This window comes from Ambystoma mexicanum, chromosome 1p (genome assembly GCF_040938575.1).
Source record: "Ambystoma mexicanum isolate Mex_15411 chromosome 1p, UKY_AmexF1_1, whole genome shotgun sequence".
NCBI lineage: Eukaryota > Metazoa > Chordata > Amphibia > Caudata > Ambystomatidae > Ambystoma > Ambystoma mexicanum.
Window position 1 is genome coordinate 182,654,858 of NC_090921.1, and position 16,663 is coordinate 182,671,520.

Here is a 16,663-nt window from a genome sequence, read left to right on the forward strand (position 1 = left end):
TTTCCATGCTTTGTTACTTCGAATCCTGATATATTTAACAACTCTTCTCCCAAACAAGGCAGGATCAAAATGTACTGCTGTTTACAGGCTTTTTTACTGATGAAATCTTCAATGCATTTTAAGCTTTTCTGAGTGTTTTGGAGCTTGTATTTACCATCTGTTGATCCATTCAACACGTGTGCATACTCCCTTGTAGTTTTCAGGCTGGATTTTGAATGATGACATTTTCAATGCATTTTGAGCGTGTATGTGTTTTTCAGAGCTAGTTTATCCCTCTCTCCTCCTATGCGTCTAAAGGGTAGTTTTTCACTGATGACTCTTTGAATGCATTTCGAGCACTAGGTCTTGCTCTGGAGCTGTGTTATTCCCCCGCTGAATCTTTCAATACATTTTGATCCTGCTTTGCATTTAGAGGCTGGATCTTGAATGATGACATTTTCAAAGCATTTTGAGCATTTATGTTTGTTTCGGAGCTAGGTTTTCCTCGTTGAACCTTCCACACAAACTGGTTTTTACTTCAGTTGAAACTGAATACATTTTGATCCTGTCTTTCAACGAAAGAAACAACCTGGATGGGCTGACAAAACGCTGCCACTAAACTACTGAACGGCCCCAGGCTTGCTGGCTGCCACATAGGACAAGTGGATTTGGAGGAACATGCCCTTGCTTGTGATAAAGCTGTAGAGGGGGCTCGAAGGTGGCCACGGGGGGCCTGCAATGCCCAAAGGCCGCCAGGTGAAGGAGCTGGAGCAACATCCCTGCCACCCCAATTGCTGGGATCCTGGGAGGAAAGCAAAGCTGTGGCGACAATGCGATTGCAGTGCCATAGAGAGATAGAGCAGCATTGCAGGTTTCTAGGTGACGCCTAGGTGGATTTCGAAAACGCATTGAGACCTGGCGGATGCCAGGTTGAGGGACCAGCCATGCGCCATGACCAAAAGGGGAAAGGAGACACATTTGGAATTGGTGGTCAGAAAGGGTATGTGCTGCAGTACTCGACAAGCATGCATTAACAACCCAGAGCTCACCTTGTGAGAGTGGTCAGTATGGAGGTGAAGCTGGTAATGTTGATCCACAGCATGGACTCTTTGTAGCTGGTAATCACTGTGCAGACCCAGGTGCAATTAATCGCCAATGAAATGAGACCTGGCATGGGTGCAAGAAGTAGAACTATTTTTGTTGTAGATAACACTAAGATGCAGCCACTTTATTTTCTGCTCTACTATTTCTGGCAAATGTGGAGCTTTGCCTGCTGCCCAGTGCTTCATGCTATAAATTCGACTTCGCACATGGCAGAAGGTGGAGAGCCAGTTGTCCCAGAGGTAAATGTTAAGTTGTGACTGCTGCTCAAATGTTTTTTAGCCAGGAATTGACATTAGGCCTCCACGCTTTTGCTGCTTCTTGCAGTGGTTATAAGTAGCATGTTTGCATGAATGTTGATGCCCTCGTTGCATGGGCATGGCTGGCAAACTGGTGCTGGGTCATAGTACAGCACAATATTCTCAACTTTTTGCAAATGATAGCTATTTTTGTTGTAGATAACACTAACGGTGTACAATGTGCACTCTCCACTAGCCATTGCCTAGTGATATTTGACAGTAAGACATTGTGTGTTTTGTCATGCGTATGTATAGAATTGCGTTGGCGAGTCACTTTTTTATGGCTGGCTAGTACTTTGCAACTTGAATTGTTGCACCCTGGTTATTAAGCAGTTGTGGGCACTCCCCCCGCCACCACACAGTGTCATATATCATGATTGTCTCTATTCTTTTTTTGGAGTGTACAGTGCTGCTGTTTACCCCGGCGGTAAACTGATTGTTAGCACTTACACCATTCGGTTCTACATGGTTATTGGCTCTGGGAGATTGAGGCTTGAAGGTGTACTTGGTAGATGAAGTATTTGAAGAAGTTCCTTTAACAGGGGGGGCACCATTTTTAGGTGGGAGCTACAGGTGCATAAGATTACCTGGTGGCCACCATGACATCAATGGGTACACCTGCGCCAGTTCTGTGCGTCTTATTTATTCTTTCATTGCATTCTGGAGGTTGTCGTTTAGCCTTAGTTTGACTTAGAAAGACCAAAGTAAAAACCAAATCCAGGACAGGATAGTGTGCTTGGTGACATGAGCTTGTTTGTTGTCACTAGGCCACGTCACTAAGCAAGCCCAGTGTTAACCTTACTTGCCAGACATGACAGCAACTCGCCACCATTCATGCAGCGTGTAACACACAAGTGTGCGCCCACAAGCATTTAAAGGGAAGATATGATACATGTCACACTCCCTACACCAGTCTAAAAAAACAATAAATAAATTTAAAAAAGAAAAGTCCCAAGGTGTACCCTGTTACCCCCCCCCCCAGATTTTATGGGTCTCCTATGCCCCCGTCCCGAAGAGCAAATTTGCAAAGAATTCCAATACTTTGGAGCGAGGAGGAAAAAGGAATGAAAGTGAGAGGTGGCACAAGGAGGCTTAGGCACAGCAAGGAGAGAGAAATTAGGAAGAATAGCAAGTTTTATCTTGTCCTTTCTTGTTTGTTGATTGCAGTCTGTGCTGTGCTTCTGTTGTATGCTTCTCATTTAGGCATTATTTTAAGAAGGGCCTACTACAACAGGTCCTGTTCACTCAAGCGATTTGATAAAAGGCAGTTTAGAACTTTCGCTGAATTCCGTACTCTCCCTCCAAGATTCCTTTGTAGATTGTTGCGCAAACCCTCTTCCATCCTTGCTTGGACCAGCATGCCTTACTCCATCTTGGTTTGGGGAAATACCTGGTCGCTGGATACCTGCAGTTCCCCCTTCACATACCCTGATGGATACCTCCAGTTCCTCTTGAGATTCTCTGTTGAATGAAACACTTTCCCACTCTACATACCACACCTACACGCTCGCGGACACTGTCAATACTCTGGGCAACACTCACCTCTAGACTATGTCAGATTTCTGCCATGGGCACCAGGTGACAGGACCCCACCCCTACAAAAAGGATGTATTATCTCCTGCAGCCCTCCACCCAGGGCTAGCCCCAGTAAGGTCAGAGTTCCTACAGATTTCCTATTCCTCGTCACCATCTCCTCAATATTCTGCAGTATTGGCCTCTATCCCACATTGTCTAGCTTCTGCCCGTCTGCTGTGTCACCTCTTCTTCTTATAGCTCTCCAGGCGTTAGCCCAAAGGTAGAGAGTTCCATGATCTACTCTTACTTGTTTAATTAAAAAGCCATCTACGACTCCTCCTCATTTTCCAGTATTCTTAGTTTCGGACCACTGGATCTTGGAACTCATTACCACTCTGTATTGCAGCTGCCCAATCGGAGCTATCGCTCAGTTCACTTGGCTGAACCAAGGTAAATGGCTGTTTCTGCACTCTCCAGAGCTTGCATGCAACAAACATGCCCCTTGTTATGGGTATCTCTGGTGTTACAGGGATGGTTACATTGCATTTGTGAGGCCAGTATGAACCACTTTGTCACACCCTATAGATGTGACGCTCCTGTGAGACCAGTTTGTCTACAAGCCTTTGCTAAACAGGAAATGTGAGGCGGACACAAAGTTGTAATATTCTCAATGACATCTTTATTAAAACAAAAGGGTTGGATGAAGGCCTCTCTGTCCCTATCCTAACAAGAGTTTCCCTACCTAGGAAACTAAAACTAAAGATCAGTCTGTGTCAAGTCATCAAAAACGTATAAACTGTCCTTGTGTCCAAAACATACCAATCTGACCCTCCCACTAGAAATGTTAAGAGTGCGAGGAAATATCTTAAACTTATACTTGGCAAAAAGTCTTCATAATCAAAACAAGTAAATGTAAATCCAATAGAAGTAACTTCCTCCAAGGTAGTTTCCTTACCCTGGATTTAGGTAGAATGCTGAATGTGTCCCTTCCGAACAACAATTTCTTGAGGATAACAAAAAGTGTCTTTCAAACAACAATTCCTTTAATATGGCAAGAGTGTCATTTTCAAACAATAATTCCTTCAAGATGGCGAACGTGTCTCTTTCAAACAATTATTCCTTCAGGATGATGGCCCGAGGATAGCAAAAAGTGTCTTTCAATCATCAACAATTCCTTTAGGATGGTAAGAGTGTCATTTTCAAACAATAATTCCTTCAAGATGGCGAACGTGTCTCTTTCAAACAATATTTCTTTCAGGATGGCAAAAGTATCTTTCTAATAATAATTCTTTCAGGATGGCATACGTGTCTAGTTCAAAGAACATCTTTCAGGATGACAAAAGTGTCTCTCTCAAAAGATAGTTCCTTAGGATGGTAAAATTGTCTTTGGTATACTTCTTTACCATGTGCTTTGCAAAGTAAGTTTCTTTATACAACTTTGATAGGCCTTCTGGTATACTCCTGGTATACTCCTTTAACAGGACTCCTCTAGTAGACTCTTCAGATCCCCTGCTATACTCTCCTGCCAGGTATCTTGATTTAGACTTTGAGTGGATTACCATGTATACTCTCCTGCCAGGAATCCCCTTTTGGGCTATGTAGATCCCCTGGTATATTTCTCTGCCACGTATCTCCCCCCCAACTGTTCACGGCCTGGCGTGTTCCTTTCACCAGGACTACTACTTCAGTTTCAATATCTTCAGGATTACCAGGTAGATTGGCATTATGTAGATCACCATGCCAGGTATCTCTCACCTCAAAAATGTTCACTTGCCTGGTGTATTCCTCTGACCAGGACTTCTTCTCCGATTCAATGTCGCTTAACACTGCATCACTTTACTGTGTTTCCATTTGCTTGAGGTATGACTTGTTCCACCTTTCCTCACATTGATATTCCATGTATGTGGACTTTTTCAAGTTCGCTGCTGTGCTTATTTTTTTACCATTTACTTGCTCATGATTATACCTGCTCCAGCTTTCCCCATATTAGCATACCATATATAGAAAGTTGAAACGGTTCTGCTTTTGCACTTCATTTGTTCGGTATTCAAATATTCTTATATGCTTTGCTGGCTTATATGCCTATCGGTACACCCCGGGATCCCCTCTGGCTTTAGGGTGAGTCACTAGTGTTTTGTAGCGTCCTCGGTCTGTGGCACGTCGTCTCAATGAGGCCTCCACTCTGAGGCAGCCTCTGTTACTCTGCAGACATTCCTCCGGCTCTCTCCACAGCTTCCAACCCACCCGCAGCCTTCTCTCTGCGACCGGGATCAAAGACTGCTGCCTTTCAGTGTGATCGCATCTCTAGTAGCTCTGTTGCAGCTGCCAGTGTTCTGTCGGTCCTCCAGTGATCCCTGCAGCGTCTCTCCTGGTCTTGCGCCACACGGGTAAGCAGCTCGGATGATTGCAGGCCGCTTGCTGAACTGCTTCCTTCTCCTGCTCTCTCTGCAGTTCGAGTGTGGATGGCATATATAAATGGCCAGTGCACTTGCAACCTCCCAAAACAGCTAGTCCACTCATTCAAATTGGTGCTTTCTTCAAGCTGTATCAACTCCTCACTCCTCTTCCTCGTCTCAGTAAATGGCGCCTTATGGGAGTTGGAGTTCACATAATCTCTAAGGTTTCTACAGTGATTTTGTTCAGACCTTTCACTTAAGAAAACATTAGAAACAGGAGATGCTAGGTTTGTGTTATATATGTCTGAGGAATGAATGGTATCTTGACTAGAGTGATTTTTGGGAGGGGTTTTCTAGGCTTGAGGACTTCGAATTTATGAGGTTTTATTTCCTTGTAACGTAAGAATACCACGTCTCTCCTGATGAGGTCACCACCTCTCCCTGACAGCCATCTCCTCCTATGTGATCCTACCTCATAATACCACCTCCAGGGTCAGGATCAAGTAGCAGCTGCCCAGGCCACACAGGAGATCTTTGTCAGGGAATCAGTGATGACTCCACAGGATTTATCACAGAAAGCAATGCAACAAAGGTGCATGCGATCTTTGGCTAGGGACAGTGTGGGAGGATTTTAGTTGCATTTCCTTGCCAATCTCCATTGCAGAGACAATGTTACAGTTAGACATATTAGATGCATAGAACAGAGATCCTGGTGGTGCAGATCTGTCATGGCTAGGTGCAGTTTTTCGCTCATCTACAACCGCCATTATCGAAAGCTAATGTCTATCTTTGGACAGGAAAAGATATAATGTGCCCAGGACCAAATGTCATTCTTTAGTATGCCAACTGTAGACACATTCCAGCTCAACCCCCCTTTTATTCACCACCAACTAGGAGGATCTCTTGTGTGCCAGCTCACCGCAACAGTGGCCTCCCATCGCTCTTTTTCTCCCGCCAGGCCAGATACCAGTTGGCCTGCTCGATCGAGTTTGATTTCCATCAGTTCAGATTCTTTCCGAAGCTCCTCCTTTTGGTTCAATTTCTCATCATACTGTTGCTTTAGCGCCTCCAGCTTCTCTGCGACCTTAAAGAGGAACATAGAGAAGATTTTTTTTGTGCAGTCAAGTACAGGGAATCCAGTTAATGTACAATTTTTCAAGTCAACAGTTTCCATTCATAACATGCTTTTCTATCAATGGCTCTATTGAACAAAAAACCTAGGGTATAACATCATATACCTGGATTGATTGGCAAAGAAAGGCAATTAGACACAGACCACCAGTTTGTTAACCACGATATAAAGATTGAGCTAAAACAGGTTTTATAATAGTTGATGATGATACATTTCCAAGTGGGTTTTTGTGGCCAAAGCTTAAGCTGTTGGATTATCTGTGATCCAATTTCCTGTACAGCCATTTGTGGAGGTCTTTCGTAGTTTATCCTTCACTGACTGTATGAAAAACAGCGATCTATCCTTCTCTGGCATCATTGCACATGCCCATGCATCATCAAACTGGACTTGGTATGCTACTCTCCCATATTGAAACCCATTAAAGCCCTTTTATTACGGGGATTTGGCAGCCAAATAGGTAATTTCCCATATTGTTTCTTGTGAGAGGGCCCTTACTTACGGTCAATGTACATCAAGACAAAGTGGGACCCCAAAGTGTGATTTAAACAAACCATTCCCAAAACGTTTTTTGTTTTTGTTTACTAGGCATACTCATAACAACTCTTTCCTCCTGAAATAGGATGTAATAATCTGTGTATAACCCACTGAGCACTAGGGTCATGATACTTCTTTTCATAAAGTTTTACATCAGCTCCACATTTATTGTTATGAGGGGATATCCAGAAAGAGATGCTACACTTTGCTTGAAAAGATGTAGCAATGTATGCTATTAGCTATAGAACAACATCTTTCATACGGAAACAAGACAACAGATTCTGCTATGTGGAATGCAGGAGACCAGTGATCCTTCTCTGCAGCCCACAACCTCCTCTCTACAGTTCTATTGCAGTAATTCATTAAAAACAATTAGCCAAGGCAATCAACATTTTGCTGTGTCTCAGACACAACACACGCACACATGCACGCAGGCGCACACTACTTGCATCTTTCTCTGGGTCACAAGATGGGCGCTCCCTATACATTGTCGACATGAGGAAAGAGACAGATGGCAGACACTCGCCTCTCGGAGCTTGTCTTGAGCTTCCCTAAGAGACGCTTGCTTTTCTTCCAGCTGTGCCATGGCAGCATTCATGCGCGCCCTCTTAGGTTCCACTACCCGGAAAATTCGACCATACATCTGCCAAAAGAAAGTTAAAAAAAACAGAGTCATGATCAGTAAGAAGACCCCCATCCCATTAGGAAACGGAGAAATAATTGATGGCAAGCAAATTACATTTTGCAGCTCCATTATTTTGAAAAGAAAAGCACAAGCAAATCAAGCCATTACTGCATTGTTCAATACACTTTGACTGATGTCGGATGGACAAAATTAAGTCAATTCACAAAAAGCAGAAATCATTGTAAATGCACTTTTAATAAAAGTGTAGCCGAATTGCAAAGTGCCTTTTAAATCATCAGAAAGGATGTGTATGCTGCAACCATATGGCAAAGACAGATATATGAGGGCTGGATAAGAGGGCAATGAGGAATATGTTCGAGGAATATCCATCCGAAAGAATATTACTGGTGATAAGTAATTTGTTCTACTAATGGATTGTGTTCTCCCACAGGTTCCTCATCTTTGATATGCAATAGCAGTACCAATCTTGAGGGAAGAAAGTTGATCACACTCCCATCTATATTAAATCAAGACATTACAAGCTGTTCCTGGCGTAACATACGCCGTTCTAGCATTTCGTAAAGGTCAATCTCGGTCTGTAATTCATAGGATCACTTCTGTTCCCCTTCCTAAATATCGGAATTACCACAGATCTCTTCCAGAAAGGGGGCGTAGGTCCCTGTGACTTATCAATGGTCATTGAAAAAGCTAAATTTATCAGATGGAATGAGAGGTATACACTGTATAAGAACAGTATCTAAGTTACATCGATCACACAGGCCTCTATGATTTATCTTTGTAGATGAGTAAGTGTTAACCTTGTTCCATTGCAGAGTCTCCAGTATAGCATAAGATTGTATAGTAGCATAATTACAGCACCTACTTTCAGTTTTAGCTCATGAGGAGGCATTCGTCCTACAGAGTTTTACTCTGTAGAGACTGAAACGTTGAGCCAGTAATAAGCTGTTTATTGACACTGGAACCGCTGTGCCACGTGTGAAGAGAAGTGGGGTGGAGAGAAGTAACTGGAAATTATTCTGAATATTTGCGATAGTGGATGGTGTAGGTGACCGCGTAGAACCGTGCCATTCTGTATGTTGAAATGAAAGCACCATTTGGACAGCAGAGGGCAACCTAACAGGGAAATATTCTTTCTGATGGATATTCCTAACACTGATAAATTGCATCAGCTGAGTACGGAAACAAACCTAAGCGTTTTATATATATTGCCAAATTGCTCCTCTCGCTCCCTCACTGGCTGAGGTTATGAAACCACTCTTTTGCCACTGGCTCCTTCCCTTCACCACTCAAGGACTCCCTTGTGAACCCCCTACAAAGCCATCTACTGACCCTTCCTGCCTGGCTAACTACTGCCCCATCTCCACTACCCCCTTCTTGGGCAAACTCCTGGAGAAGTTGGTCATCTCCTAACTAACCCATCACACAAAATCTGTTGGCTGCTTCCACGACCACCAGTCTGGCTTCAGAGCAGCCAGAGGCACGGAATCTGCTCTCCCGAACACCCGTGATGACCTGCTCTCAAACCTCAACTCCAACTCACCTTCCGCCCTTATCCTCCATGATCTGTCCTCTGCCTTTGACATGGTCAATCATTCCATCCTCATAAATCGGCTCTTTGATACCCTTGGCATCACAGATCGGGCACTGGATTGGCTGACCTTTTTTCTCTTGAATCGGCCCTCCCAAGTGCAACTGAGCACTTTTCTCTTCTCTACCTCCCTCTCGACTTGCGGCATCCCTCAGGGCTCTATCCTCTCGCCATGGCTTTTCAACATCTACCTTGCCCCTCCTGCCAACTAGATCTCCACCTTCTCACCGCACTTCCAGTGTTATGCTGACACACAGCTCTCCTTTAAGCTTCCCTCCTCTCCTTCCTCTCTCATACTCGACTGTCGCTATTCGGCCTGGTATGCTGCTAATGATCTCTGCCTTGATGCCAGTAGCACAGAGACCCTTCTCATTGGGACTCCTACCGCTTCCTTCGCTCCTACACTCTGGCCCACCCTGCTTGGGCTCCCTCCCACTCGTGTAAGGCTAAAAACATGGGTGTCATCTTCGACTCCTCTCTCTCCTTCTCATTCCAAATCGCTGGCCTTGCCAAGAAGGCCCACTATCAGTATTATCCCTTTCCTCACCTTCCCCCAGAAACTTAATTTCTCCAGAGCTCTGGTTCTCTCCAGCCTCTTCCTTAATGTGCCTCTCTCCTCCTCCGCCCTCTTCAACTAATCCAAAATAGGGCTGCAAGACTTATCCTTGGCCTCAAGCCCAGGAACTGCATCTCTCCAGCTCTTAAATCTCTCCATTGGCTCCTGGTGCATGCAATGATCACATTCAAGACCCTCTGCATCATCCACAATGCTTTCTGGAGTATGGGACCACACAACGCCAACTCTCTGCAGATCAGAAGTTTCTCCAAGAATAGAGTGAGGGGTAGATCTCTTTCTTCGACAGGAGCCTCCCTCTGGAAAGGCCTCCCTGTCCCTCTCCAACTTGAGCCGGATCCTCTTCCATTCCCGAAGCTTCTCAAGATTTTCCTTTTTGCCGCCTCCTTCGCTCACCCCCTCCCCTGCTAGTCTCCTCCTGCCGATGCAACTGGTTGCCTGTGTCCCTGACGAGTCTTACTGGGGTTAGACCCTGCTTCGACCAGTCCTCCCCCCTGACCCGTTCTTACCAGCACTTGTCTTGGGCACCCTTCCCTGACCAGCCTTCAGATTCAGAGGCTGGTCCCCCCCACTCCTCACACTAGTTGACCGCTACCTTTGTCCCTCTGGCACTTGTCCTCAGGGCACCCCTTAGCACTTGCCCAGCCTCTTGGACGCCCTCACTCCTGCACTTCTCCTTCTTTACCCTCTCCCTATTCCATCCCTTCGCCCTGATCTACACCTCCACACTTCTTGATACTTCACATGCGTGATCCGAATGTCACAAGGCCTAGTAGGACTGATCCTGTTATTTCTCTGTTCCACCCCCTCCTCTTTTGTCTTATGGCACCTGGAAACACTTTTTTATGTATAGGCACCATAAACATGCTCAATAAATAGAAATAAATAAAGATGCAAGATGGCTCTATCAAAGCAGGGTGCCCAAACAGTCATGCTTGGTGAAGGTGTGTAGTGAAGACCATGTTGTAGCCTGACAAACGTCTAGAGTTGATACTCTGTGTCTGAGCGTTGATGTGGCAGCTACTCCTCCGGTGCAGTGTTCTTTGAATCCATCAGGTATGTCTCTTCCTGCCAAGCTGTAACATTCTGAGATGCACAAAACTATCCACCTTGATATTGTCTGTTTTGTGTCTCCTTTCCCTAATCTTGGGCCAGAGAAATCAATGAAGAGCTGGTCCCTTAGTCTGAAGTTACTTGTTCTTGCCTATACAACCTCTCATCCTCTTTGGAAGGAAGAAGAGGTGGGTAGAAGGGTGGAAAGTACATAGTTTGGGGGATGTGGAACTCGGACACCAACTTTGGAAGGAAGAAGGAACGTACCCTGATCATGTCATTATCGCTTGAAAACACTGTGGAAGATAGTTTGCACGAGAGAGCGTGTAACTCACTTACTCTGTGTGCAGACGTGATTGCCACTAAAAATATGGTTTTCCATGTGATGAGGACACAAGTCTTCTGAAAGAAAAGGCATGATCTTGCAAAGTAGCTTCAGCAGATAGAAGCCCGCCTTACAGACCGAGCTAACTTGTCAGCCCATCAACAATGTTGATGACAGCACAACTCCTACATTTTTGACCGATGTGACCAGGGATGGAAGCACACCCAGGACTGACTGCCAGAATGCCGGGGTCCACAGAGAGGTCCTAGAAAGAGAGTCCACCACCGTCACCTCCATCTTATCCCCATTCAGTTTAAGCCAGTTGCTGTCCATCCACCTCTTCACGGCCGAAAGACACTCGCACAGTCTCGACGACACCTCAGATTGGTCAAGATCTAACCGTACCAAAATCTGTGTCGTCCGCATATGCGTATCATCTGTAGCCGCAGTCGCGGATCAGAGCAACTAGCAACTGAATATAAAGGTTGAATCGAATAGGGGACAAAGCAAAGTCTTGAGGAACACTGTTAGGCAGAAACCTGTGCAGTTCCCTTTGGGAACACTGCAAAAGATTTAGGACTACAGGTGTTAGCAGTAAACCCACTTGGTAGTAGTCTGTCCCACCCAGATTTACCTGGTAGCTGTGGCCTAGCAGTCAGACTTCCCTCAAGAAGAGTTAGGCAGTATGCAAAGTATACACAATAGGCACTTAGACACAATAGCACAAGCAAACACTGACCAGAGATTTGGTATCAAAGTATATAATTATTTATTTAAAAACACAGTGTTTGAAACACTCCAGCACTCTTATTGTAAAACGCTCTAAACACATTTACTATTATAATATATACAACCCTTATTCCTTATCAGACAAGTCTTAGTTAACACCACTTATTTCCAGACAGAGGTGAGCGCTTAACTATAGATGGCACTCCAATAAGTTCATGAATCTACCCCGTACAGTCGGTGGCAAGGGAAGCCAGGCGGAACACAGTACCTTAAGTGGGAAGGATCCTCCAGCGGTGGCAGTTGTTCCTGGCAACGGGTGCAAGTCTCGGCGTAGTCCAGGGGAAGAGAAGATATCGACTTGGAGGAAAGATGAAGGTCGTTGCACTGTCAGGGAAGAAACCAGCCGCAGAGTTTGCCGGTCAAAGGTATTACCCTTTATTTTGCGGTCGTGGTAAAATGTGGTATTCCGGTTGCCGGGGTGCTTGGCACAGGCAAGGCAGCCACGAGATGCATCGGGAAGGCGAAAAGACGGTGAAACTGGTTATCCCCACCAGTCAAAGGAAGAAGACTCTCCGGTGGGAGATCTCCTCTGTCGTTGGGAAAAGTGGTGAGACGGTCCAGCAGGGCTCCACCGGTGGTGTCGTCGTGGTAGGTCGGCTCAGCTTCTCCCTCGTCGGATTCTTAGGTCCTGTGGCGACTTCTGAAGTTCCAGTCCCCAAAGCCCTGCTTTTATGCAGAAAACCCCCATTCACTCAGCCTAGCTGTCACTCAAACATGCTAAGTGGTGAGCCGACCGGCTCACCACTTGGGCCAATCAGGACGGAGTGCGACTTGAGTTGCCTAGGCAACTCAGTCCAGGGTGCCTAAATCCCCCTCCACCCCTCCTAAGTACCCCAGACAGAGTGGCAAAAGCCCGCCAAAAAAGTGGAACAAAGGGCTCGACTTGGGTTGGAGTCACAGAAGAGAACACAAACGCCATTTTAGAACCGAGTTTTGTCAAAAAATACCAACTGGAGAATTAATAATAATTATATAAACCGGCAGTATGTGCAAGGCTATCGTAATTAAATAAATAAAGATAGTAGCCTCGAACAATGGGAAAATCCCATAGAGAAATATTCGCAGTTGAATATAAAAAGTAGTATCCACTGCCACCAGCCAAAACTCGATCAGGGGGGACGGAGACGTGCCCCCTCGACTAACAGACCCCGGGGCAATCGAATTGTCCCAGCTAGTACGTCCACAATAGGATGGTTTGTAGTGGTTCTGTTCAGAATTCAAGACTAGTAAAGTCAATGGTGACTTTACATGCCCTGGGAGACAGTAGTCAGTCCCAGGGTATGGAGTCTATACTGGGGGGTCACTATGACACCCCTGTGTTACTGCACTGAGGGTGCTGTGTAACACACATCACAAAAACACATGAAGCCCTATGGAGTAAAAGACCCCATAGCCCATTAAACACATCTAGATTCAAAGGAATACACTCAAATCATGTCCAAGACTGAGGGTTAAAAGAGTCTCACTCTTGGCAGGAGAAAAAAATAAACCCCAAAAATCCAGCAAAGCTGCTGGGGGAATCACTAGGTTAGGAAATTCAGCCTAAACAGAGAATTCTCCCTAACAAACACCACAATATAGAGTGTGAAACTGAGAGAAAAAAGGAGGGAGGGAAAGTGACTGACCACGTCCCGATAGATAGAAAAGAGAATCAGGCCAGGACGGTTCCCGAGAGCCCTGCTATGGCCAGGCAGGACAGCAAGATGTAGTGGTCAACCGTATCAAATGCTGCGGACAGATCGAGAAGTATCAGTGCACCTACTCCACCCTGATCTGCCAACATAGCCAGGTCGTCTTCTGCTGACACCAGGGCACACTCGGTTCCCCATACTGGATGGAACCCAGATTGGAATGGATCAAGGCCATTTGCGTGTTCAAGATAGGACGGCGGAAGTCACCGGAGTGATAACTCTGGGGACAGTTTCCTGGAGTACTGCCACCGGTATAGGGAATAGGGTCAGAAGGGGCTGCCGATTTCAATTTTGTGATTGCTTTTAACAAATCCTCTGTCGAGAAGATCAGAAATTACGACCAGGAATGAGAAGGTCTGGTATTAGGTTTGACTATTTCAATAGGTGGCATCACCGAGCAGTTGTTCTGAATGAGGTCACGAATACTGACCACCTTAGTAATGAAACATTTCGCCAGGGAGTCGCACAGAGCCTGCGAGGGAGGTATTTTTTGGTGCAAAGGCACTAGTAGAGCTAAATGATTTGACCACTGAAAAGAGCTCTTTTTACTGATTAAGAGCCATCTTGACTCTACCGGTAAAGAAAGACTGTTTATCGTTTTAATTGCGTAATGGTAATTGTAGTTCACCTTTGGAACTGCACCTTCTCTTGTATGTCATAGTTCCGTCGCCATATTCGTTCTGCCACCCTAACCTCTGCTCTGCTGAAAACCCAGGTGCGGAGGGAGTTTTCCACGGATGAATGAGGTTGAGTGGTGCGTCAATGTCTGCTACTTCGGGAAGAGCCTGCGTTAAGAGTAGACAAGTCAGGGGCAACACTCAGGGTGGATTTAGAGGAGTTAGGTCTAGGTTCAGTGGACAGATGGGAGGCCAGTTTTAAGGACCCATCTGGTCCTGCAGAAGAATGGGACATTTGTCACGGGATTGTAGGAGTAGGCCATCATATTTGTATAACTCCCACACTAGTCCCAATGGACCAGCAGGTAGGTTTACAGGTTATCCTTCTCCACAGATGCACTCCCTGATCATGCCTTGTGCCCCAGGATCTGTACAACCACAGCAAGCATGGGTAGGACAGAACCCAGAGTCTGAGGCGGCACAGACCTATGCGCCACAGTCAGTTGTGCCAGCACAGGCATAGGTGCAGCCATGGGAAAGGAATATTTTGCCTCAAGGTACCATGACACATTACACAGGAGCGTGTGTTTTGTTGGGGAGCCCCTTGCCGCTGCCGGGTAGAGATTTATACCGTGACTAGGGCAGCCCACAGAGAGATATGACTTTTCCAGTCCTGTCTGTTACCACTGATCCGCAAAAGGAACCCCAGGTACGTGTAACGATAGGTGACAAAACGTTTTCATCATTCATGGTTGATACAGTGGCAACTAAATCTTATTCAAGGAAGGTAAGTTTTCCCTTTCAGGAAAAATGCTGGACACACAGGGATTCTCTGGGGCTATTCTGTCGGTTCCATGCAGACTTAAAGTTCAAAATAAAATATTTTATTAAATCAAATGTCAGGATGGTAGAAGGCCTAACTTGCCCTATGCTAAGGTGGGATTTCCCTACCTGAATAAAATTAAGGAAAGTCTGAGTCAAAGAGTTCAACTTAAAAGTCTGTCTGTGTCCAAAACCTATACTTACCCTCACAACTAAAGCAAAACAATGTGCAGGGATGTCAATAATAAAATAAATAGCTTTTAACTCAAAGTTTTGAGCTTCTTCCAGCTTCAAGCTCTCCTTCATGCCGCCTTCCCCAAGTGTAAGAAAGTTCTACAAAAGTCTCAAGATTACTTCTCGCAAGCTTGAGGCAATTTAGTTACAAACAATCCTGGGGTTCCATTCCCTATGTTTCAAACAACACAGGTTCCCTTCGCCAAGACTTTAACTCAATCATTTGCATTTGTTTCAGTCTTCCGAAAGGGTTCAATACAACACAAGGTCCTCCCGACCCTCTATTTGTATTAGTTCATCAGTACCACACTTGTAGTATATCTCTTTGGCTGACTTCACAATGTCTTTATAATTCTTATAGTTCAGGGCTCACTGGCCTGGGCACAGTTGTCAGACCACAATGGTCTACCTATCACAGGTCGCGAAACCAGGATCCCAGGGCTCTTCAGCTCCACACAGGTTCTTCTATACCTGCTCCTGTGTACAGAGTTTCTTTCAATTTACTGCTTCTTGTTGGCCTCTTGGCTTTACATGTATGTTCACACTTTTCTGGCTTCTCCTGGTTAGCCTCTTGGCTCTGCCATAATGTGTCACACACCTCTTGCCACGTTTGGGCCTTGCCGTACTGCATTTACTCTTAATGTTCACTCTGTAGTGCTTTTGTTCCTGTCCCACTTTTATATGGCACTCTGTCACACTTGTACACTTTTCTATATGTAACTTTCATACGGGCATTTCCTCTTTGGCAGTTCATTGCTTTGCCCATTGAAGTTTTACACCATTTCACATTATAATAAGGTTTATTGCAAGGTTTAATTCAGTTTGATTTTCAATGGATGTTTGTTGTGCTTGATTTCAAGATTTCCTTTGGTTCTGTATTCAATATGCACTTCATATGTTTAAGCTCAACTTTCTACTCAGTTTGGTTTTTGATATATTTTCATTAAGCTTAATGTCAGGTTTCCATTTAATTAAAACATTATGGGGGGCATGGCTACGAGGGCCATGTAGGAGGACGTGATCTGGAGGAGCTCCCGAGATCCTGAAATGATCTGGGCGTAAAAGTGCGCAACGATGGGCCTACGACTGCTGAAAATACACATGTCGGTGTGTGAATGATCGGACCACACTTGGTGAACTTTTGGAAGGTGTAGGAAGAATGGCGGCAGAGTTTTGTGCGGAAAAGACAAGGAGCGCCGGAGACAAAAGACGACACAAAATGGCCGACCAATGTCCGGAACAAAGGAAGGAGCAGGCCGCACGGTGATCGAGCGAAAGAGGCGTACTGTGTGCGCATTTGTCACTTGTGCAGAATACAGGTCCTCTGGGTCATGTCTAATAGAACAGTGAGGCCGAAGGCGAAGCAGC

At 45.3% G+C, this 16,663-nt stretch overlaps 1 protein-coding gene across 1 annotated transcript in view; it reads right to left on the reverse strand.

Moving 5' to 3' along the window:
* DNAH2 (dynein axonemal heavy chain 2) overlaps positions 1-16,663 on the reverse strand; it is a 3,498,763-nt gene that overhangs the window by 675,525 nt on the left and 2,806,575 nt on the right. The window contains exons 65-66 of the mRNA XM_069646273.1: positions 7,483-7,599; positions 6,210-6,374 (exon numbers count right to left, since the gene is read on the reverse strand). Of these exons, the coding sequence (XP_069502374.1) occupies positions 6,210-6,374; positions 7,483-7,599 (282 nt within the window). The remainder of the gene's footprint in view (positions 1-6,209; positions 6,375-7,482; positions 7,600-16,663) is intronic.